We start from the raw sequence: 24,823 nt of genomic DNA, 5'->3' as shown, positions 1-24,823 counted from the left end.
AGATAATGACTTTTGGGCTTTCACTGGCTATAAGCCATAATCATCAACATTAACAGAAATAAACACTTGAGGGCAGCATGGTGGCTCAGTGGTTATCACTGCAGCCTTGCAGCGCTGGGGTACTGGGTTCAAACCCCACCAAGGACAAAATCTGCAAGGAGTTTGTATGTTCTCTCCATGTTTGCGTGGGTTTCCTCCGGGTTCTCCGGTTTCCTCCCACACTCCAAAGACATACTGATAGGGAATTTGGAGTGTGAGCCCCATTGGGGACAATGCCAATAATGTCTGTAAAGCACTTTGGAATTATTGGCACAATATAAATGAGTAAACTAAATAAATAGATCACTCTGTAATGACTCTATATAATACATGAGTTTCACTTTTTGTATTGAAGAACTGAAATAAATTACCAGTAACTTTTTGATGATATTCTAGTGATGATATTGATGACATTCCACTTTTGTAAGAAGCACATATACAGTACAGACCAAAAGTTTGGACACACCTTCTCATTCAAAGAGTCTTCTTTATTTTCATGACTATGAAAATTGTAGAGTCACTCTGAAGGCATCAAAACTATGAATTAACACATGTGGAATTATATAATTAACAAAAAAGTGTGAAACAACTGAAAATATGTCTTATATTCTAGGTTCTTCAAAGTAGCCACCTTTTGCTTTGATTAATGCTTTGCACACACTTGGCATTCTCTTGATCAGCTTTCAAGAGGTAGTCACCGGAAATGGTTTTCACTTCACAGGTGTGCCCTGTCAGGTTTAATAAGTGGGATTTTTTTGCCTTCTAAATGGGGTTGGGACCATCAGTTGTGTTGTGCAGAAGTCTGGTGGATACACAGCTGATAGTCCTAATGAATAGACTGTTAGAATTTGTATTATGGCAAGAAAAAAGCAGCTAAGTAAAGAAAAATGAGTGGCCATCATTACTTTAAGAAATGAAGGTCAGTCAGTCCAAAAAATTGGGAAAACTTTGAAAGTGTCCCCAAGTGCAGTGGCAAAAACCATCAAGCGCTACAAAGAAACTGGCTCACATGAGGACCGCCCCAGGAAAGGAAGACCAAGAGTCACCTCTGCTGCGGAGGATAAGTTCATCCGAGTCACCAGCCTCAGAAATCGCAGGTTAACAGCAGCTCAGACTAGAGACCAGGTCAATGGCACACAGAGTTCTAGCAGCAGACACATCTCTTCAACAACTGTTAAGAGGAGACTTTGTGCAGCAGGCCTTCATGGTAAAATAGCTGCTAGGAAACCAAAGGAAGGCAACAAGCAGAAGAGACTTGTTTGGGCTAAAGAACACAAGGAATGGACATTAGACCAGTGGAAATCTGTGCTTTGGTGTGATGAGTCCAAATTTGAGATCTTTGGTTCCAACCACCATGTCTTTGCGCGACGCAGAAAAGGTGAACGGATGGACTCTACATGCCTGGTTCCCACCGTGAAGCATGGAGGAGGAGGTGTGATGGTGTGGGGGTGCTTTGCTGGTGACACTGTTGGGGATTTATTCAAAATTGAAGGCATACTGAACCAGCATGGCTACCACAGCATCTTGCAGCGGCATGCTATTCTATCCGGTTTGCGTTTAGTTGGACCGTCATTTATTTTTCAACAGGATAATGACCCCAAACACACCTCCAGGCTGTGTAAGGGCTATTTGACCAAGAAGGAGAGTGATGGAGTGCTACGCCAGATGACCTGGCCTCCACAGTCACTAGACCTGAACCCAATGGAGATGGTTTGGGGTGAGCTGTACCGCAGAGTGAAGGCAAAAGGGCCAACAAGTGCTAAGCATCTCTGGGAACTCCTTCAAGACTGTTGGAAGACCATTTCCGGTGACTATTTCTTGAAGCTCATCAAGAGAATGCCAAGAGTGTGCAAAGCAGTAATCAAAGCAAAAGGTGGCTACTTTGAAGAACCTAGAATATAAGACATATTTTCAGTTGTTTCACACTTTTTTGTTAATTATATAATTCCACATGTGTTACTTCATAGTTTTGATGCCTTCAGAGTGAATCTACAATTTTCATAGTCATGAAAATAAAGAAAACTCTTTGAATGAGAAGGTGTGTCCAAACTTTTGGTCTGTACTGTATATACAACCTCTGGCAAAAGTTATGGAATCACCAGACTTGGAGGATGTTCACTCAGTTGTTTAATTTTGTAGAAAAATAGCAGATCACAGACATGGCACAAAACTAAAGTCATTTCAAATGGCAACTTTCTGTCTTTAAGAAACACTACAAGAAATCAAAAACAAAAAATGTGGTAGTCAGTAATGGTTACCATGTCTGTGATCTGCTTTTTTTCTACAAAATTAAACAACTGAGTGAACATCCTCCAAAGCCGGTGATTCCATAATTTTTGCCAGGGGTTGTATATTTCTCCCTCAATTACTCCCTTTATTATTTTCAGTTGGTTATTATTTTTATGGTTTTTACCATAAGGGTATGTGCACATGTTGCGGATTCGCTGCAGATTGGATAGTGATGTACAGTACAATGTTATTCTATGGGGAAAAAAAAATCTGCTGTGCACATGCTGCGGAAATATCCGCGCAGAAACGCAGTGGTTTATTTTCCGCAGCATGTTGATTCTTTGTGCGGATTCCGCAGCGTTTTTACACCCATTCCATTATAGGAATCCGCAGGTGTAAAAACGCAGGGGAAATCCGAACTAAATCTGCAGGAAATTTGCAAAAAACAAGTCCAGATTTTGACCTGCGGATTCTGCAAAAATAAGCAGATTCCACAGGGAAAATTTGGCACAGCAATCCACAAGGTGTGCACATCCCCTTAAGGGCTTGTGGCACACAGGATTCTCTTTAGGCAAACACAGAATACTCAGAGGAGCAGAGGGAATCAAAGAACAGAAAAAACTGGGGACTTTTCACCGGGCGACTGGTCTTTTTTAAAGGAGTTGTCTGGTTTTAAAGGTTCTTAGCCTGTAGGCTCAATGCCGTAAACCATAACAGACAGTTGTTGTCACCCTCCCAGAGTCCGGCGCTGCCTGCTGCCTACTCCGGTTTCTGCTGATCGGCCCCAACAGTGACGACACTGAGCAGAGCGGCTCGCGCCATCTACGTCAGCTCAGTGATTGGCTGCAGGAATTAGAAATGGCGACACCGATGCAGACCGGACCAGGGGAGGGGGAAGAGAACCCAGGGGGAGATTTACACATCACTAAGTTTATGGGCAAATCAACGGAAAACGGGACAAGCCCTTTAAAGCGTTGTTCCACCAGAGATATGACGGGATCACCGCCTGCGCGGCAACTTTCAGAGCTCCTATAGAAAGGAATGGAGACGGACGCGCCTACGCAGCCCCCTTTTTGCTCCGCACAGATGGGGGCTCCAGCATCGTGGGAGTATTTCTATCATATCCTTTACATAGCGGTGATGTGTCCCCCGAGCCCAGAAGGGCTACAGGGCTCCGGCCAGTGTGTGCCCCACAAAGACTACAGAGAAACACTAATGTGCTTGTTCCGCTGACCCGTATCCCCCCAGCACCCAAGGATTGGACGCGCTGACATATACCTGTAGGGGAAAGTCAAGAAGCCCCCAAACATCAAACCTGGCCTGAGGAGCGACACCAGCATGTGCTCCCGAAGTCCCAGCTAGCCTGCACAGATCTCCAGAAGGCCACACAGCCCTTACAGCAGTGCTGAGGCGGGCATGCTGGGGGTGCTAGTGTCCATAGCACAGCCGGAGGAGTCATGTACTCTGCCCCTTCCATTACCTCAGCACACAGGTGAGGAGCCCCGGACGTTACCTGCTTGCTGACCCCCATCTGTGCCCCGAAGCCTCCGCGTTGCATTACACGTATCCAGGAGCTGCCGCTGCCTAGCAACCAACCGCCGTCACGTGATGCTGGCCTGGTATCCCCGCGCACAGGTGTGACGCCTATCACCTGCCAGGCTGCAGTGTGGTCCGGAGCCGCCGGTGTCAGGGAGGCGCTGCAGGTATGTGACGGGCCAACCGCAACAAGGGGCTCTGTGGGTGATACAAGAAATCCCTCCGCCCACAAATATCAGGCCCGAGCAGCCATGTTAGTGGTGGCAAACTCTCCTCAGAGTTCCCAGCATTCCTCGCTTTCCCACTACTATGGAGAAACAAGACTGACGCCATTCATGCTCTGTGGAGACTTTATTTCAGCCTGGCAGAATGCCCGTCACACTAATCTCTGTGGGAGACTTGTGGGGACTGCCAGCGGATTTTATCAGGGATTGTATCCTATATCCGCACAAATCTGCCTCACAGGTCAATTACCCTTCAGTTTGACTGTACGCCATTAGTCACAACAAGCACCTCACTGTGGCAGTGTGACTGTACGCCATTAGTCACAACAAGCACCTCACTGTGGCAGTGTGACTGTACGCCATTAGTCACAACAAGCACCTCACTGTGGCAGTTTGACTGTACGCCATTAGTCACAACAAGCACCTCACTGTGGCAGTGTGACTGTACGCCATTAGTCACAAGCACCTCACTGTGGCAGTGTGACTGTACGCCATTAGTCACAAGCACCTCACTGTGGCAGTGTGACTGTACGCCATTAGTCACAACAAGCACCTCACTGTGGCAGTGTGACTGTACGCCATTAGTCACAACAAGCACCTCACTGTGGCAGTGTGACTGTACGCCATTAGTCACAACAAGCACCTCACTGTGGCAGTGTGACTGTACGCCATTAGTCACAAGCACCTCACTGTGGCAGTGTGACTGTACGCCATTAGTCACAACAAGCACCTCACTGTGGCAGTGTGACTGTACGCCATTAGTCACAAGCACCTCACTGTGGCAGTGTGACTGTACGCCATTAGTCACAACAAGCACCTCACTGTGGCAGTGTGACTGTACGCCATTAGTCACAAGCACCTCACTGTGGCAGTGTGACTGTACGCCATTAGTCACAACAAGCACCTCACTGTGGCAGTGTGACTGTACGCCATTAGTCACAACAAGCACCTCACTGTGGCAGTGTGACTGTACGCCATTAGTCACAAGCACCTCACTGTGGCAGTGTGACTGTACGCCATTAGTCACAACAAGCACCTCACTGTGGCAGTGTGACTGTACGCCATTAGTCACAACAAGCACCTCACTATGGCAGTGTGACTGTACGCCATTAGTCACAACAAGCACCTCACTGTGGCAGTGTGACTGTACGCCATTAGTCACAACAAGCACCTCACTGTGGCAGTGTGACTGTACGCCATTAGTCACAACAAGCACCTCACTGTGGCAGTTTGACTGTACGCCATTAGTCACAACAAGCACCTCACTGTGGCAGTGTGACTGTACGCCATTAGTCACAACAAGCACCTCACTGTGGCAGTGTGACTGTACGCCATTAGTCACAACAAGCACCTCACTGTGGCAGTGTGACTGTACGCCATTAGTCACAAGCACCTCACTGTGGCAGTGTGACTGTACGCCATTAGTCACAACAAGCACCTCACTGTGGCAGTGTGACTGTACGCCATTAGTCACAACAAGCACCTCACTGTGGCAGTGTGACTGTACGCCATTAGTCACAACAAGCACCTCACTGTGGCAGTGTGACTGTACGCCATTAGTCACAAGCACCTCACTGTGGCAGTGTGACTGTACGCCATTAGTCACAACAAGCACCTCACTGTGGCAGTGTGACTGTACGCCATTAGTCACAACAAGCACCTCACTATGGCAGTGTGACTGTACGCCATTAGTCACAACAAGCACCTCACTGTGGCAGTGTGACTGTACGCCATTAGTCACAACAAGCACCTCACTGTGGCAGTGTGACTGTACGCCATTAGTCACAACAAGCACCTCACTGTGGCAGTGTGACTGTACGCCATTAGTCACAACAAGCACCTCACTGTGGCAGTGTGACTGTACGCCATTAGTCACAAGCACCTCACTGTGGCAGTGTGACTGTACACCATTAGTCACAACAAGCACCTCACTGTGGCAGTGTGACTGTACACCATTAGTCACAACAAGCACCTCACTGTGGCAGTGTGACTGTACGCCATTAGTCACAAGCACCTCACTGTGGCAGTGTGACTGTACACCATTAGTCACAACAAGCACCTCACTGTGGCAGTGTGACTGTACGCCATTAGTCACAACAAGCACCTCACTGTGGCAGTGTGACTGTACGCCATTAGTCACAAGCACCTCACTGTGGCAGTGTGACTGTACGCCATTAGTCACAACAAGCACCTCACTGTGGCAGTTTGACTGTACGCCATTAGTCACAAGCACCTCACTGTGGCAGTTTGACTGTACGCCATTAGTCACAACAAGCACCTCACTGTGGCAGTGTGACTGTACGCCATTAGTCACAACAAGCACCTCACTGTGGCAGTGTGACTGTACACCATTAGTCACAACAAGCACCTCACTGTGGCAGTGTGACTGTACGCCATTAGTCACAACAAGCACCTCACTGTGGCAGTTTGACTGTACGCCATTAGTCACAACAAGCACCTCACTGTGGCAGTTTGAATGTACGCCATTAGACACAAGCACCTCACTGTGGCTGTTTGAATGTACACCATTAGTCACAACAAGCACCTCACTGTGGCAGTTTGAATGTACGCCATTAGTCACAACAAGCACCTCACTGTGGCAGTTTGAATGTACGCCATTAGTCACAAGCACCTCACTGTGGCAGTTTGACTGTACACCATTAGTCACAAGCACCTCACAGTGGCAGTTTGACTGTACGCCATTAGTCACAACAAGCACCTCACTGTGGCAGTTTGAATGTACGCCATTAGTCACAACAAGCACCTCACTGTGGTAGTTTGAATGTACGCCATTAGTCACAACAAGCACCTCACTGTGGCAGTTTGACTGTACACCATTAGTCACAACAAGCACCTCACTGTGGCAGTTTGACTGTATGCCATTAGTCACAACAAGGACCTCACTGTGGCAGTTTGACTGTACGCCATTAGTCACAACAAGCACCTCACTGTGGCAGTTTGACTGTACGCCATTAGTCACAAGCACTTCACTGTGGCAGTTTGACTGTACGCCATTAGTCACAACAAGCACCTCACTGTGGCAGTTTGACTGTACACCATTAGTCACAACAAGCACCTCACTGTGGCAGTTTGACTGTACGCCATTAGTCACAACAAGCACCTCACTGTGGCAGTGTGACTGTACGCCATTAGTCACAACAAGCACCTCACTGTGGCAGTGTGACTGTACGCCATTAGTCACAACAAGCACCTCACTGTGGCAGTGTGACTGTACGCCATTAGTCACAACAAGCACCTCACTGTGGCAGTGTGACTGTACGCCATTAGTCACAACAAGCACCTCACTGTGGCAGTGTGACTGTACGCCATTAGTCACAAGCACCTCACTGTGGCAGTGTGACTGTACACCATTAGTCACAACAAGCACCTCACTGTGGCAGTGTGACTGTACACCATTAGTCACAACAAGCACCTCACTGTGGCAGTGTGACTGTACGCCATTAGTCACAAGCACCTCACTGTGGCAGTGTGACTGTACACCATTAGTCACAACAAGCACCTCACTGTGGCAGTGTGACTGTACGCCATTAGTCACAACAAGCACCTCACTGTGGCAGTGTGACTGTACGCCATTAGTCACAAGCACCTCACTGTGGCAGTGTGACTGTACGCCATTAGTCACAACAAGCACCTCACTGTGGCAGTTTGACTGTACGCCATTAGTCACAAGCACCTCACTGTGGCAGTTTGACTGTACGCCATTAGTCACAACAAGCACCTCACTGTGGCAGTGTGACTGTACGCCATTAGTCACAACAAGCACCTCACTGTGGCAGTGTGACTGTACACCATTAGTCACAACAAGCACCTCACTGTGGCAGTGTGACTGTACGCCATTAGTCACAACAAGCACCTCACTGTGGCAGTTTGACTGTACGCCATTAGTCACAACAAGCACCTCACTGTGGCAGTTTGAATGTACGCCATTAGACACAAGCACCTCACTGTGGCTGTTTGAATGTACACCATTAGTCACAACAAGCACCTCACTGTGGCAGTTTGAATGTACGCCATTAGTCACAACAAGCACCTCACTGTGGCAGTTTGAATGTACGCCATTAGTCACAAGCACCTCACTGTGGCAGTTTGACTGTACACCATTAGTCACAAGCACCTCACAGTGGCAGTTTGACTGTACGCCATTAGTCACAACAAGCACCTCACTGTGGCAGTTTGAATGTACGCCATTAGTCACAACAAGCACCTCACTGTGGTAGTTTGAATGTACGCCATTAGTCACAACAAGCACCTCACTGTGGCAGTTTGACTGTACACCATTAGTCACAACAAGCACCTCACTGTGGCAGTTTGACTGTATGCCATTAGTCACAACAAGGACCTCACTGTGGCAGTTTGACTGTACGCCATTAGTCACAACAAGCACCTCACTGTGGCAGTTTGACTGTACGCCATTAGTCACAAGCACTTCACTGTGGCAGTTTGACTGTACGCCATTAGTCACAACAAGCACCTCACTGTGGCAGTTTGACTGTACACCATTAGTCACAACAAGCACCTCACTGTGGCAGTTTGACTGTACGCCATTAGTCACAACAAGCACCTCACTGTGGCAGTTTGACTGTACGCCATTAGTCACAACAAGCGCCTCACTGTGGCAGTTTGTACGCCATTAGTCACAACAAGCACCTCACTGTGGCAGTTTGACTGTACACCATTAGTCACAACAAGCACCTCACTGTGGCAGTTTGACTGTACGCCATTAGTCACAACAAGCACCTCACTGTGGCAGTTTGACTGTACGCCATTTGTCACAACAAGCACCTCACTGTGGCAGTGTGACTGTACGCCATTAGTCACAAGCACCTTACTGTGGCAGTTTGAATGTACGCCATTAGTCACAACAAGCACCTCACTGTGGCAGTTTGACTGTACGCCATTAGTCACAAGCATCTCACTGTGGCAGTGTGACTGTACGCCATTAGTCACAACAAACACCTCACTGTGGCAGTGTGACTGTACGCCATTAGTCACAAGCACCTTACTGTGGCAGTTTGAATGTACGCCATTAGTCACAACAAGCACCTCACTGTGGCAGTTTGACTGTATGCCATTAGTCACAACAAGCACCTCACTGTGGCAGTTTGACTGTACACCATTAGTCACAACAAGCACCTCACTGTGGCAGTGTGACTGTACGCCATTAGTCACAGCAAGCACCTCACTGTGGCAGTTTGACTGTACGCCATTAGTCACAACAAGCACCTCACTGTGGCAGTTTGAATGTACGCCATTAGACACAAGCACCTCACTGTGGCTGTTTGAATGTACGCCATTAGTCACAACAAGAACCTCACTGTGGCAGTGTGACTGTACGCCATTAGTCACAACAAGCACCTCACTGTGGCAGTTTGAATGTACGCCATTAGTCACAAGCACCTCACTGTGGCAGTTTGACTGTACACCATTAGTCACAAGCACCTCACAGTGGCAGTTTGACTGTACGCCATTAGTCACAACAAGCACCTCACTGTGGCAGTTTGAATGTACGCCATTAGTCACAACAAGCACCTCACTGTGGTAGTTTGAATGTACGCCATTAGTCACAACAAGCACCTCACTGTGGCAGTTTGACTGTACACCATTAGTCACAACAAGCACCTCACTGTGGCAGTTTGACTGTACGCCATTAGTCACAACAAGGACCTCACTGTGGCAGTTTGACTGTACGCCATTAGTCACAACAAGGACCTCACTGTGGCAGTTTGACTGTACGCCATTAGTCACAACAAGCACCTCACTGTGGCAGTTTGACTGTACGCCATTAGTCACAAGCACCTCACTGTGGCAGTTTGACTTTACACCATTAGTCACAACAAGCACCTCACTGTGGCAGTTTGACTGTACGCCATTAGTCACAACAAGCACCTCACTGTGGCAGTTTGACTGTACGCCATTAGTCACAACAAGCACCTCACTGTGGCAGTTTGACTGTACGCCATTAGTCACAACAAGCACCTCACTGTGGCAGTTTGACTGTACACCATTAGTCACAACAAGCACCTCACTGTGGCAGGTTGACTGTACGCCATTAGTCACAACAAGCACCTCACTGTGGCAGTTTGACTGTACGCCATTAGTCACAACAAGCACCTCACTGTGGCAGTGTGACTGTACGCCATTAGTCACAAGCACCTTACTGTGGCAGTTTGTATGTACGCCATTAGTCACAACAAGCACCTCACTGTGGCAGTTTGACTGTACGCCATTAGTCACAACAAGCACCTCACTGTGGCAGTTTGACTGTACACCATTAGTCACAACAAGCACCTCACTGTGGCAGTGTGACTGTACGCCATTAGTCACAACAAGCACCTCACTGTGGCAGTTTGAATGTACGCCATTAGACACAAGCACCTCACTGTGGCTGTTTGAATGTACGCCATTAGTCACAACAAGCACCTCACTGTGGCAGTGTGACTGTACGCCATGTGGCAGGGCTAAGGGTCGTGTAATTGATGGGAGATATGTGTCTCATAAATGGCTTATCTCCATAATGTAAGGCAGAAGTAAAGCATAACAGATATTGTTATTGTTTTTGTTTGAAGGACCTGTGGTGAGGTCACAGTCATGTGACCAGTCAGCTGCTGGCAACGTGGGTGTGGCTACAACCTTATAATGTGACCTGCTCCTGAACCAGGGAGTTGTGTGTGGGGAGGACTAAACCTCCCATGTGTGCTGAGACTCCTGCTCTGAGTCTACAACTACGGACATTGTGTTATTTTGCCTGAGCTAAAAGGCTATTTGTTTGGTGTTACGTTGCCTTGTGCGTTTATGCCGTGAATAAACCGCAAGCACTGTGGAAGAACCTGTCTCACATTTGTCTCCCGCTGCACCTGAGCGAGTCACATCCCCACAGCCATTAGTCACAACAAGCACCTCACTGTGGCAGTTTGAATGTACGCCATTAGTCACAACAAGCACCTCACTGTGGCAGTTTGAATGTACGCCATTAGTCACAAGCACCTCACAGTGGCAGTTTGACTGTACGCCATTAGTCACAACAAGCACCTCACTGTGGCAGTTTGAATGTACGCCATTAGTCACAAGCACCTCACTGTGGCAGTGTGACTGTACGCCATTAGTCACAACAAGCACCTCACTGTGGCAGTTTGAATGTACGCCATTAGTCACAACAAGCACCTCACTGTGGTAGTTTGAATGTACGCCATTAGTCACAACAAGCACCTCACTGTGGCAGTTTGACTGTACGCCATTAGTCACAACAAGGACCTCACTGTGGCAGTTTGACTGTACGCCATTAGTCACAAGCACCTCACTGTGGCAGTTTGACTGTACGCCATTAGTCACAACAAGCACCTCACTGTGGCAGTGTGACTGTACGCCATTAGTCACAACAAGCACCTCACTGTGGCAGTTTGTACGCCATTAGTCACAACAAGCACCTCACTGTGGCAGTTTGACTGTACACCATTAGTCACAACAAGCACCTCACTGTGGCAGTTTGACTGTACGCCATTAGTCACAACAAGCACCTCACTGTGGCAGTTTGACTGTACGCCATTAGTCACAACAAGCACCTCACTGTGGTAGTTTGAATGTACGCCATTAGTCACAACAAGCACCTCACTGTGGCAGTTTGACTGTACGCCATTAGTCACAACAAGGACCTCACTGTGGCAGTGTGACTGTACGCCATTAGTCACAACAAGGACCTCACTGTGGCAGTGTGACTGTACGCCATTAGTCACAACAAGCACCTCACTGTGGTAGTTTGAATGTACGCCATTAGTCACAACAAGCACCTCACTGTGGCAGTTTGACTGTACGCCATTAGTCACAACAAGCACCTCACTGTGGCAGTTTGACTGTACGCCATTAGTCACAACAAGCACCTCACTGTGGCAGTTTGACTGTACGCCATTAGTCACAACAAGCGCCTCACTGTGGCAGTTTGTACGCCATTAGTCACAACAAGCACCTCACTGTGGCAGTTTGACTGTACACCATTAGTCACAACAAGCACCTCACTGTGGCAGTTTGACTGTACGCCATTAGTCACAACAAGCACCTCACTGTGGCAGTTTGACTGTACGCCATTTGTCACAACAAGCACCTCACTGTGGCAGTGTGACTGTACGCCATTAGTCACAAGCACCTTACTGTGGCAGTTTGAATGTACGCCATTAGTCACAACAAGCACCTCACTGTGGCAGTTTGACTGTACGCCATTAGTCACAAGCATCTCACTGTGGCAGTGTGACTGTACGCCATTAGTCACAACAAACACCTCACTGTGGCAGTGTGACTGTACGCCATTAGTCACAAGCACCTTACTGTGGCAGTTTGAATGTACGCCATTAGTCACAACAAGCACCTCACTGTGGCAGTTTGACTGTACGCCATTAGTCACAACAAGCACCTCACTGTGGCAGTTTGACTGTACACCATTAGTCACAACAAGCACCTCACTGTGGCAGTGTGACTGTACGCCATTAGTCACAGCAAGCACCTCACTGTGGCAGTTTGACTGTACACCATTAGTCACAAGCACCTCACTGTGGCAGTTTGACTGTACGCCATTAGTCACAACAAGCACCTCACTGTGGCAGTTTGAATGTACGCCATTAGACACAAGCACCTCACTGTGGCTGTTTGAATGTACGCCATTAGTCACAACAAGAACCTCACTGTGGCAGTGTGACTGTACGCCATTAGTCACAACAAGCACCTCACTGTGGCAGTGTGACTGTACGCCATTAGTCACAACAAGCACCTCACTGTGGCAGTTTGAATGTACGCCATTAGTCACAAGCACCTCACTGTGGCAGTTTGACTGTACACCATTAGTCACAAGCACCTCACAGTGGCAGTTTGACTGTACGCCATTAGTCACAACAAGCACCTCACTGTGGCAGTTTGAATGTACGCCATTAGTCACAACAAGCACCTCACTGTGGTAGTTTGAATGTACGCCATTAGTCACAACAAGCACCTCACTGTGGCAGTTTGACTGTACACCATTAGTCACAACAAGCACCTCACTGTGGCAGTTTGACTGTACGCCATTAGTCACAACAAGGACCTCACTGTGGCAGTTTGACTGTACGCCATTAGTCACAACAAGCACCTCACTGTGGCAGTTTGACTGTACGCCATTAGTCACAACAAGCACCTCACTGTGGCAGTTTGAATGTACGCCATTAGACACAAGCACCTCACTGTGGCTGTTTGAATGTACGCCATTAGTCACAACAAGAACCTCACTGTGGCAGTGTGACTGTACGCCATTAGTCACAACAAGCACCTCACTGTGGCAGTGTGACTGTACGCCATTAGTCACAACAAGCACCTCACTGTGGCAGTTTGAATGTACGCCATTAGTCACAAGCACCTCACTGTGGCAGTTTGACTGTACACCATTAGTCACAAGCACCTCACAGTGGCAGTTTGACTGTACGCCATTAGTCACAACAAGCACCTCACTGTGGCAGTTTGAATGTACGCCATTAGTCACAACAAGCACCTCACTGTGGTAGTTTGAATGTACGCCATTAGTCACAACAAGCACCTCACTGTGGCAGTTTGACTGTACACCATTAGTCACAACAAGCACCTCACTGTGGCAGTTTGACTGTACGCCATTAGTCACAACAAGGACCTCACTGTGGCAGTTTGACTGTACGCCATTAGTCACAACAAGCACCTCACTGTGGCAGTTTGACTGTACGCCATTAGTCACAACAAGCACCTCACTGTGGCAGTTTGACTGTACGCCATTAGTCACAAGCACCTCACTGTGGCAGTTTGACTGTACGCCATTAGTCACAACAAGCACCTCACTGTGGCAGTTTGACTTTACACCATTAGTCACAACAAGCACCTCACTGTGGCAGTTTGACTGTACGCCATTAGTCACAACAAGCACCTCACTGTGGCAGTTTGACTGTACGCCATTAGTCACAACAAGCACCTCACTGTGGCAGTTTGACTGTACGCCATTAGTCACAACAAGCACCTCACTGTGGCAGTTTGACTGTACACCATTAGTCACAACAAGCACCTCACTGTGGCAGGTTGACTGTACGCCATTAGTCACAACAAGCACCTCACTGTGGCAGTTTGACTGTACGCCATTAGTCACAACAAGCACCTCACTGTGGCAGTGTGACTGTACGCCATTAGTCACAAGCACCTTACTGTGGCAGTTTGAATGTACGCCATTAGTCACAACAAGCACCTCACTGTGGCAGTTTGACTGTACGCCATTAGTCACAACAAGCACCTCACTGTGGCAGTTTGACTGTACACCATTAGTCACAACAAGCACCTCACTGTGGCAGTGTGACTGTACGCCATTAGTCACAACAAGCACCTCACTGTGGCAGTTTGAATGTACGCCATTAGACACAAGCACCTCACTGTGGCTGTTTGAATGTACGCCATTAGTCACAACAAGCACCTCACTGTGGCAGTGTGACTGTACGCCATGTGGCAGGGCTAAGGGTCGTGTAATTGATGGGAGATAAGTGTCTCATAAATGGCTTATCTCCATAATGTAAGGCAGAAGTAAAGCATACCAGATATTGTTATTGTTTTTGTTTGAAGGACCTGTGGTGAGGTCACAGTCATGTGACCAGTCAGCTGCTGGGAACGTGGGTGTGGCTACAGCCTTATAATGTGACCTGCTCCTGAACCACGGAGTTGTGTGTGGGGAGGACTAAACCTCCCATGTGTGCTGAGACTCCTGCTCTGAGTCTACAACTACGGACATTGTGTTATTTTGCCTGAGCTAAAAGGCTATTTGTTTGGTGTTACGTTGCCTTGTGCGTTTATGCCGTGAATAAACTGCAAGCACTGTGGAAGAACCTGTCTCACATTTGTCTCCCGCTGCACCTGAGCGAGTCACATCCCCACAATTGGTGGTACACGTGCGGGCAGCGGTCCCAGCAGAGACTTGAGACAGTTGCTGCATGTCCTGGGTGAAGTTTGCAGCAGGGCAACAAGCATTGCCTGGAATCATGGAGGACCTCATGAAACACCTGGTCCAGTCCCAGGCACTGCAGCAGGAAACCAACAAGCTGCTGTTACAGCAGATCCAGCAAGGCCAGCAGGAGCAGCGGCAGCAGAGCCAGCAGGAACAATGGCAGCAGATGCAGCTTCTGGCAACCGCCATCCAGGAGGGCAGGACGAGCGCCCCAACCCCAGGTCGGGCTGATGCCACCGACGTCGAGAAGGCGGTAAGACGCGCATTGCAAAAAATGACCCCTGAGGATGATGTGGAGGCCTTCCTGACGGTGTTTGAGAGGGTGGCTGAGAGGGAAAAACTTCAGCCAGAGCGGTGGGCGGCGGTACTGGCCCCTTACCTAACGGGGGAGCCCCAGAAGGCGTACTTTGACCTGACGGTACAAGATGCCAGAGAGTATCCCAAATTAAAAGCGGAAATTCTCGCCCGCTTGGGGGTAACAATGACTACCAGGGCACAGAGAGTGCATCGTTGGGCCTATCACCGGGACAAACCCCCGCGCTCCCAAATGTTTGACCTGTTGCACCTGGTCCAGAAATGGCTGCAGCCAGAGTCGGCTTACCCTGCACAGATGGTAGAGTGAGTTGTGATGGATCGGTTTGTTCATTCTCTGCCGAGACCTCTACAGACTTGGGTTGCCCAGGGTGATCCCCAAAATGCTGATGAACTGGTTGGGCTGGTCGAGAGATACCAGGGGATGGAAGGTTCCTTGGGGAAGCAGCCCATTCCATATTGGGGGTCCCAGCAGGGGGCGGAGTCACAAAAAGGGGTGGTGCGTCCAAGGTCAAAAGGGGCGGGGGAGGCGGTGCCCAAGGTCCCCTCGGGTGTTATTTGCTGGAAGTGTCATGGGCCAGGACATATAGCGGCCCGTTGTCCCCAGACCACCGAGCAGATGGACTGCAGCATGGGACGCCGTAGTTCATACTACGCATATCCAGCTTGCAGTGTGAACTCGCTACCTAACAAGGGGCCACAAGCGTGTCCCGTGAAGGTGAACGGTCGAGCAGTAATGGCGCTTCTGGACTCCGGGAGCTTGGTGACCCTTGTGAGGGCCAGTTTTCCTCTAAACATACTCCCGGGTAAAAAGATTGGTGTTCGGTGCATACATGGCGATGCAAAGGACTACCCTATGGCTAGGGTGAAGATTGAAACGGCGCATGGCACCGAGTCGCATGAAGTTGGCGTTGTTCGAGACTTGTTGCATCCCATAATTATTGGCCGGGATTTCTGTCTGTTTTGGGATCTGTGGGGGATGGGTTCTGAGTGTGCTAGCAAGAGCAGGGAACCAATCCACCCCACTGAGGTATCGCCACCACCAGAGGCAGACGAGTTCCCTTTATGTGTCCTTGTTGGGGATGAAGAGGAAGGGTCCCCTGTACCTGACATCCCGGAGTTGGGGGTGGCCGGGGAGAATTTTGGAACTGCCCAACATAGGGACCCCACACTAAGGGAAGCCTTTAACAATGTCACCGTCATTAATGGGGTTGCACAAGAGCCGGGAGCAGACACAAGGTTTCCCCATTTTATGTTGAGTGGGGAATTGTTGTACCGGGTCACGAAAATAAGGGAGGAGGTGGCAGAGCAGTTAATAGTACCAGGCCCCTATAGACGAAAAGTGTTGGACATGGCCCATTCACACATCTTGGGGGGACACCTGGGGGTGGAAAAAACCCAGGAACGGATTGTACAGAGGTTCTATTGGCCTGGGTGTCACCGGGAAATAGTAAACTATTGCAGGTCCTGCCCGACATGTCAGTTAACTGCCCCCACATCTCATTTTCGGAACCCTCTTGTGCCACTGCCCATTATTGAGGTGCCATTTGAGAGAATTGCCATGGATTTGGTCGGTCCCTTAGTTAAATCAGCTCGGGGCCATCAGTATATATTAGTCATCCTGGACTATGCCACACGCTATCCTGAGGCCATTCCCCTGAGAAACTCCTCTGCGAAGAGTATAGCCCGTGAGCTGGTCCATGTGTTTTCCCGGACGGGTTTGCCGAAGGAGATCCTGACCGACCAGGGGACACCTTTTATGAGCAAGGTGATGAGAGAATTGTGCAGAGTCTTGCAAATTTCCCAGCTGAGGACTTCAGTGTACCATCCACAGTCGGATGGCCTTGTTGAGAGGTTTAACAAGACCCTGAAGAGCATGCTGAGAAAAGTCATAGAGGAAGATGGTAGAGACTGGGATTGTCTCTTACCGTATTTACTGTTTTCTATCCGTGAAGTTCCCCAGGCCTCCACGGGGTTCTCCCCCTTCGAGCTTCTGTACGGCCGGCATCCGCGAGATCTCCTAGATATAGCCAAGGAAACCTGGGAAGCCGAAGTCACGCCCCACAGAAGCGTCATTGAGCATGTGGCACTGATGCAGCAGAGGGTTGCGAAGGTGATGCCCATTGTTAAAGAACATCTCCGCCAGGCACAAGAGGCTCAGGCCAGGGTCTACAACCGGTCAGCCAGAGTGAGGCAGTTCAATCCGGGAGACCGAGTTCTCGTGCTAATCCCGACGGTGGAAAGTAAGTTCTTGGCCAAGTGGCAAGGGCCATATGAGGTGGTGGAGAAACTGGGAGACGTAAACTACAAGATCCACCAACCCGGAAGACGGAAGCCATACCAGGTTTACCATGTTAACCTTATCAAGCCGTGGCAAGATAGAGAGCCAGCGGTAACTCCGTGCTTGCTGGGCAACCTAGAAGGGGAGGTTGGAGCCGTTACCATAGCGGAGACTCTATCGAAGGCCCAGAAGCAGCAGTGCCGGGAGTTACTCCAGAAAAACCGCGACCTGTTCTCAGAGTTGCCGGGGTGCACGAAGGTGGTGGAGCACGAAATTCTGACCGAGCCACATGTGCGGGTGAACGTGAAACCATATCGTATTCCTGAGGCCCGGCAAGAGGTAATCTCCAAGGAGGTGCAGCGTATGTTGAAGCTCGGGGTCATTGAGGAATCCAAGAGCGGCTGGTCGAGCCCGATTGTCCTGGTCCCAAAACCTGATGGTGAATGGAGGTTCTGCAACGATTACCGGAAGCTGAATGAGGTCTCCAAGTTCGACGCTTATCCCATGCCACGCGTTGATGAGCTCATCGAGAGACTTGGACCTGCCAGGTACATAACCACTTTGGATCTGACCAAGGGATATTGGCAGATCCCCATGGCACAGGAAGCCAAGGAGAAGACGGCATTCTCCACACCAGACGGGTGCTTCCAGTATGTCCGGATGCCGTTTGGCCTACAGGGAGCTCCAGCAACCTTCCAGAGGGCGATTGATAGAATCCTTGCACCTCATAAGCTATACGCTGCCGCATACCTGGATGATATCGTCATCTTTACCCCGGACTGGGAGACTCACCTGGAAAAGGTCCAAGCAGTGTTTGACGCTCTAAGAGAGGCGGGGTTTACAATAAACCCGAAGAAGTGTGCCTTGGGGAGAGAAGAAGCCAAGTACCTCGGATATGTAGTGGGGCGTGGCGAGATCAAACCCCAAATCAATAAAGTGGAGGCAATTCAAACATGGCCGAGACCTCTGTCAAAGAAGCAAGTTAAAGCCTTCCTGGGGATTGTGGGATATTACAGGAGGTTTATCCCAAACTTCGCCACAATGGCGGCACCTCTAACTGATCTGCTTAAAGGGACAAAGTCAGTGATGGTCAGCTGGTCCGAAGAAGCAGAGTCAGCCTTCCAAGAAATGAAGGGAGCTCTTTGTAAGCAGCCCGTTTTGGTGGCCCCAGACTTTAAACTTGAATTTGTCCTCCAGACAGATGCCTCAGATGTCGGGGTAGGAGCTGTCCTTTCCCAAGAGATACGTGGGGAGGAGCATCCTGTTCTCTACTTGAGTAGGAAGTTGACTTCTTGTGAGAGAAATTACTCAGTTGTAGAGAAGGAGTGTTTGGCCATAAAATGGGCAGTGGACACATTACGGTACTACCTGGTGGGACGGAAGTTTAGGTTAATATCCGACCATGCCCCACTCAGGTGGATGAGGGAAACCAAGGGCAAGAATGCTAGGGTCACCCGCTGGTTCTTAGCCCTACAAGACTTCAGCTTCCATGTAGAGCATAGGGCCGGGAAGCTACATGGGAATGCTGATGCCCTCTCCAGAATCCCTTGCCTGGTAGGTGAAAGTGCCAAGCCCCACGGCTTTAGGCAGAGGGGGGAGGTATGTGGCAGGGAGGGAGGTCACAGGGGGGAGGTCACAGTCATGTGACCAGTCAGCTGCTGGGAACGTGGGTGTGGCTACAGCCTTATAATGTGACCTGCTCCTGAACCAGGGAGTTGTGTGTGGGGAGGACTAAACCTCCCATGTGTGCTGAGACTCCTGCTCTGAGTCTACAACTACGGACATTGTGTTATTTTGCCTGAGCTAAAAGGCTATTTGTTTGGTGTTACGTTGCCTTGTGCGTTTATGCCGTGAATAAACTGCAAGCACTGTGGAAGAACCTGTCTCACATTTGTCTCCCGCTGCACCTGAGCGAGTCACATCCCCACAGCCATTAGTCACAACAAGCACCTCACTGTGGCAGTTTGAATGTACGCCATTAGTCACAACAAGCACCTCACTGTGGCAGTTTGAATGTACGCCATTAGTCACAAGCACCTCACTGTGGCAGTTTGACTGTACACCATTAGTCACAAGCACCTCACTGTGGCAGTTTGACTGTACGCCATTAGTCACAACAAGCACCTCACTGTGGCAGTTTGAATGTACGCCATTAGTCACAACAAGCACCTCACTGTGGCAGTGTGACTGTACACCATTAGTCACAACAAGCACCTCAGCGTGGCAGTTTGACTGTACACCATTAGTCACAACAAGCACCTCACTGTGGCAGTTTGACTGTACGCCATTAGTCACAACAAGCACCTCACTGTGGCAGTTTGACTGTACGCCATTAGTCACAACAAGCACCTCACTGTGGCAGTTTGACTGTACGCCATTAGTCACAACAAGCACCTCACTGTGGCAGTTTGACTGTACGCCATTAGTCACAACAAGCACCTCACTGTGGCAGTGTGACTGTACGCCATTAGTCACAAGCACCTTACTGTGGCAGTTTGAATGTACGCCATTAGTCACAACAAGCACCTCACTGTGGCAGTTTGACTGTACGCCATTAGTCACAACAAGCACCTCACTGTGGCAGTGTGACTGTACACCATTAGTCACAACAAGCACCTCACTGTGGCAGTTTGACTGTACACCATTAGTCACAACAAGCACCTCACTGTGGCAGTTTGACTGTACACCATTAGTCACAACAAGCACCTCACTGTGGCAGTTTGACTGTACACCATTAGTCACAACGAGCACCTCACTGTGGCAGTTTGACTGTACGCCATTAGTCACAACAAGCACCTCACTGTGGCAGTTTGTCTGTACGCCATTAGTCACAAGCACCTCACTGTGGTACGTGCAGTCGATGCCACGTTTCGCGATGTCACGTTCAATGATGGACAATTAGAGAAAAAAATCCATGCAGGAAAAAAGCGCACACCCATGAGTAAAAAAGTGTATATACAATTTTTATTAGTAGACAAAACAAAGCACAATAAAATCAATTAAAATGACAAAACACATCACATAGGTCCCATAAAGCAGCAATATAGCACACCACAATATAATATAATATGGGTGAAACAAGAATCCCTATGACAAAGTAGTATATGTATGAATCCTGAATACTTGCAGAAATAGTGCCAATCTGGGCGTCCCCAGAAGGCAAAAAAAGAGAGACAGAGCCCTGTATGAGATCAGAGTATTTGCACGAGATACCTGTAGAGATGGTGCCCCTATGAAAAGAGAGTACCCCCTAAATTGAAAATGACCTGCGTAGAAGAAAGCACCAAGGTAAGGCTTAGGGCTAAAATAGCCAGCAAGTCACCAACCAGGAGAGCACATGTTAGGGCGTCAGGGATAGCAAGGCAAATGGGACAGTGGTCCCGGGACCAAAGGTGATGTGGGGAGCCCCACGCGTATCGCTGCTGACCGCAGCTTCGTCACATGATTGTCTGACGATTGTCACATGATTTGAAAAGTTTGGATTACCCACGCTGGTCTAGTTTATGCTCTGACGTTGGGATCGAAACGTCACCACAGAAGGCAGAATAAAATGTGATTTCTTTTTCACAGACTTGTGAGGCGTTTCTTTTCCTTATTGATATTGGACATTTTTCCATGAGGGACTCCTTGGATACGGCGTGCGCTTCATCTATGGGTAAAGTGGACCCTATTTTGTTATGAGGTGCTGTGTACCACCACTGAACTGATTTGATTGTTACATGACTGTCACACGATTGGCTGACGATTGGCCAACGATTGTCACACAATTGTCTGAAGATTGTTACACGATTGTTAAACAATTGTATGACGATTGTCACATGATTGTCACACAATTGTGTGATTGACAATTGTTACATGATTGACGATTGTTACACGATTGTCTGACGATTGTCACACGATTGTCTGACTATTGTTACATGATTGTCTAACGATTGTCCAACGATTGTCATACGTTTGTCTGACGATTGTTACAATGATTGTCTGACGATTATTACACGTTTGACGATTGTCACACGATTGTCTGACGATTATTACACGATTGTCACACGATTGTCTGACGATAGTCACACGATTACCTGACGATTGTTACATGATTGTCTGACGATTGTTACATGATTATCTGACGATTGTCACACAATTGTCTGACGATTATTACACGATTGTCTGACGATTGTCACAAGATGGTTACACGATTGTCAAACGATTGTCTGACGATTGTGTGATGATTGTCTGACGATTGTTACACATTTGTCTGACGATTGTCACACTATTTTCTGACGATTGTTACACGATTGTCACATGATTGTCACACGATTGTCTAATGATTGTCTGACGATTGTCACACGATTGTTTAATGATTGTCTGATGATTGTTACATGATGGGGGGACGATTGTCACATGATTCATTGACGATTGTGTTTCGATTGTCTGACGATTGTTACATGATTGTCACACAATTGGCTGACGATTGTCACACGATTGTCTGACAATTGTTTCACGTTTATCTGACGATTGTCACACGATTGTCTGATGATTGTTTCATGGTTTTCTGACGATTGTTACATGATCATCTGACGATTGCCACACGATTGTGACACGATTGTCTGATTGTTACATGGTAATCTGACGATTGTCTGCGGTTGTCTGACGATTGTTACACAATTGTTACACGATTGTCTGATGATTATCACACGATTGTCACATGATTGTCTGACGATAGTTACACGATTGTCTGATTTTTACATAATTGTCTGATGATTGTTACATGATTGTCTGACGATTTTTACTTGATTGTCTGGCGAGTGTCTGAAGAATGATGATTGTTACACGATTGTCACACGATTTGAAAAGCTTGGATTGCCCACTCTGGTCTATTTTATACTCTGACTTTGGGATCGAAACGTCACCACAGAAGGCAGAATAAAATGTGATTTCTTTTTCACAGACTTGTGAGGCGCTGTTTCTTTTGCTTATTGATATTGGACACTTACTCTGTCGCCTTATTGGGGGACACAGAACCGTGGGTGTTATGCTGCTGTCCACTAGGAGGCGACACTATGCATAATCTGAAAAAGATTAACTTTGGCTCCTCCTCTGCAGTATACACCCCTGGACGGCGTCAGCCTTCTCCAGTTTTTGCTTAGTGTCGCAGGAGGCACACCTAAGATTTTTTTTTTTTTACTCCATCTTTTTCCTGGATTTTTTTCCAAAGGACTACAGATGAAGAAAAGAGGGTCTCCAGTGAGACTCCCGGCATGGCTCCCTCCTCGGTCCCCTATTAGGGGTACCCGGTTGAGGTTGAGGTGGCTATTCCCCATGTCGCTCCCTCACCAGTCCCTCGGCTACTGGTTCGAGGTCGAGACCCCCCTCCTTCCTCAGTTCCGTCCGGCTCTGGGTCGATGTCGAGGCAACGATGAAGCCCCCTGACGGTGACAGCAGCACCCTCCCTAATCCCCCTCTGGGGGTATTAGGTTGAGACACCGCAGGTAGGGCCTGTACCAGGGACCCCAGTCCACCTGTGGGCTCCTTTTGGGACCGGGGGAGGTGCAGCGAGGCACGACACTTATCAGAGACCGGGCTCCCTGCGCCCCGGACTCTGCAGCAATGGCGCCCCAAGGGACCCTCCACAGGGTCCCAGTCACATATATGGCCCCACCGCCAGCCCTCCTTTCATTCTGAGGGGGGTCTGGTTTAAATCCGACCCCCCCCTGCGGACGACCGCGCCATCCTGGAGCCCTGCTGGGCAGGAGACCTCAAATTTAGGCCGCGGCTTCGGCCTAGCTGAAGTCGCCGCCCCATTCCCGCCCCCCGGCCCGCCCCCCGGATGATGAAAATGACACTGCAGTGTCATAGAAGGGGCGGATCGAGGCAGGAGGGGCGCGCTTTTACATGGCTCAGCGCGCCCTTTTCCAGCTCTCCGCCCCCTTCCCTCTCCACCTCAGAATCCGGTGGCCATCTTGCTGCACCTGGAACAACGCAGCACAGCAGTCTCCGGGGGGCACAGGACGTGGGACTTATCTGCGCTGGACCTAAGGGGGAGCACCGGTGGGGTAAGATCACAGCTGGGTCCTTGGTACTCAGCTGTGAATTCCTATACCATATAGCGCTCTCCTACTCCTTTCCTCTGCGTAGATACCCCTGTAGGGCCTCCACTAATCAGCCTAGGTACTATGTCGGGCTCAAGGAAAAGAACCAGGCAAGACTGCTTTTATGCAGTCTGCACAGCCTGCAAGGCCACTCTCCCCAGCGGCAGCACGTACCCGCACTGCCGGGATTGTACCCAAAAAACAGGATCAGAACCCCAAGAAGTCCCTACCAACGCTTCTGCGACCGCTACTGCGCCGGAATGGGCGACTCAGATGTCGCAGTCTATGATACAATCTATAGATAACCTGACCTCCACATTACTGCAGGCTCCGCAGGGTCATGTCTCGGCTATGAACGTTGCCCAGCAAAGGGTCGTCCGGTCTCATGATCAGGGCGCTTCCGACAGTTCGAGGCGTAAGCGGACCCACAGGTCGCGTTCATCTGCGTCCTCACATAGTAATAGGTCTTCCCCCTCCAGGGAAAGACACAGTGGCCTCAGGTCACCGAGGCCGTCCCTTGATAGAGAAGGACAATGCGGATCTCCACAACGATCCCAGACCAGGGAAACCTCCGCTGTAGTTCGCCCGCTAGGGAGCTCCTTAGCAATGCGCAGGACTCAGAGGGCATATGTGACTCCAATTCAGATAACGAAACAGAGAACGCTTTGCTCCCTTGTCCCTCTAGCAATACTGCGATAGTTGAGGATATCGTCTCTTCCATCCTTCGGGTGCTGGACATTTCAGATCCAACCCCGGAAGCACCAGAACACAAGATTTCCTTTGAAAGTGTTCAGAAACCATCAAAGGTCTTCCCTAATCACCCGGAATTTCAAAAAATCCTTTCTAAGCATTTTTCGCAGCCTGAGAAAAAATTCGCCAATCGCAAGTATTTGGAAGCAAAATACCCCTTTCCACAGAAAGACACCAAGGATTGGACAGATCCGCCTGAAGTGGACCCTCCAGTCTCTAGGCTGGCAGCACAAACGCTTCTCTCGCTGCCGGACAGTTCAACCCTCAAGGACACAGCAGACAGACAAGTCGAACGCATGGCTTGTTCAATCTTTGAAACGGCAGGTGCCTCTTTGGCTCCCGCATTTGCTTCAGTTTGGGCAGCCAAGGCCATCATGGC

General features: G+C 49.1%; 1 protein-coding gene and 1 long non-coding RNA gene across 6 annotated transcripts in view; one reads left to right on the top strand and one right to left on the bottom strand.

The window, feature by feature from the left end:
• Positions 1 to 4,132, bottom strand: part of IFT52 (intraflagellar transport 52) — a 101,579-nt gene extending 97,447 nt beyond the window's left edge. Inside the window, exon 1 of one of the 3 annotated variants that reach the window (XR_012222376.1) lies at positions 3,749 to 4,132. Coding sequence is in view for 2 of the 3 variants with exons in the window: in XM_073555323.1 (XP_073411424.1) it covers positions 3,749 to 3,826 (78 nt within the window). In the remaining variant the exon portion in view is untranslated. The remainder of the gene's footprint in view (positions 1 to 3,748) is intronic. The other 2 variants (XM_073555323.1, XM_073555324.1) reach the window with 2 other exon arrangements.
• Positions 1 to 24,823, top strand: part of LOC141059085 (uncharacterized) — a 51,843-nt gene that overhangs the window by 945 nt on the left and 26,075 nt on the right. For 2 of the 3 annotated variants that reach the window (XR_012222379.1, XR_012222377.1), the window contains exons 1-2: positions 3,846 to 3,971; positions 21,179 to 21,263. This is a non-coding gene — a long non-coding RNA (uncharacterized lncRNA). Of the gene's footprint in view, positions 1 to 3,845; positions 3,972 to 21,178; positions 21,264 to 24,823 lie in introns of those variants that run through there. The other variant, XR_012222378.1, reaches the window with a different exon arrangement.

This window comes from Dendrobates tinctorius, unplaced genomic scaffold (assembly GCF_039654945.1).
Source record: "Dendrobates tinctorius isolate UK_male_01 unplaced genomic scaffold, ASM3965494v1 ptg000223l, whole genome shotgun sequence".
NCBI classification, from domain to species: domain Eukaryota; kingdom Metazoa; phylum Chordata; class Amphibia; order Anura; family Dendrobatidae; genus Dendrobates; species Dendrobates tinctorius.
Note: the sequence above shows the minus strand (reverse complement) of the source record. Positions and strands in the feature narration are given on the sequence as shown.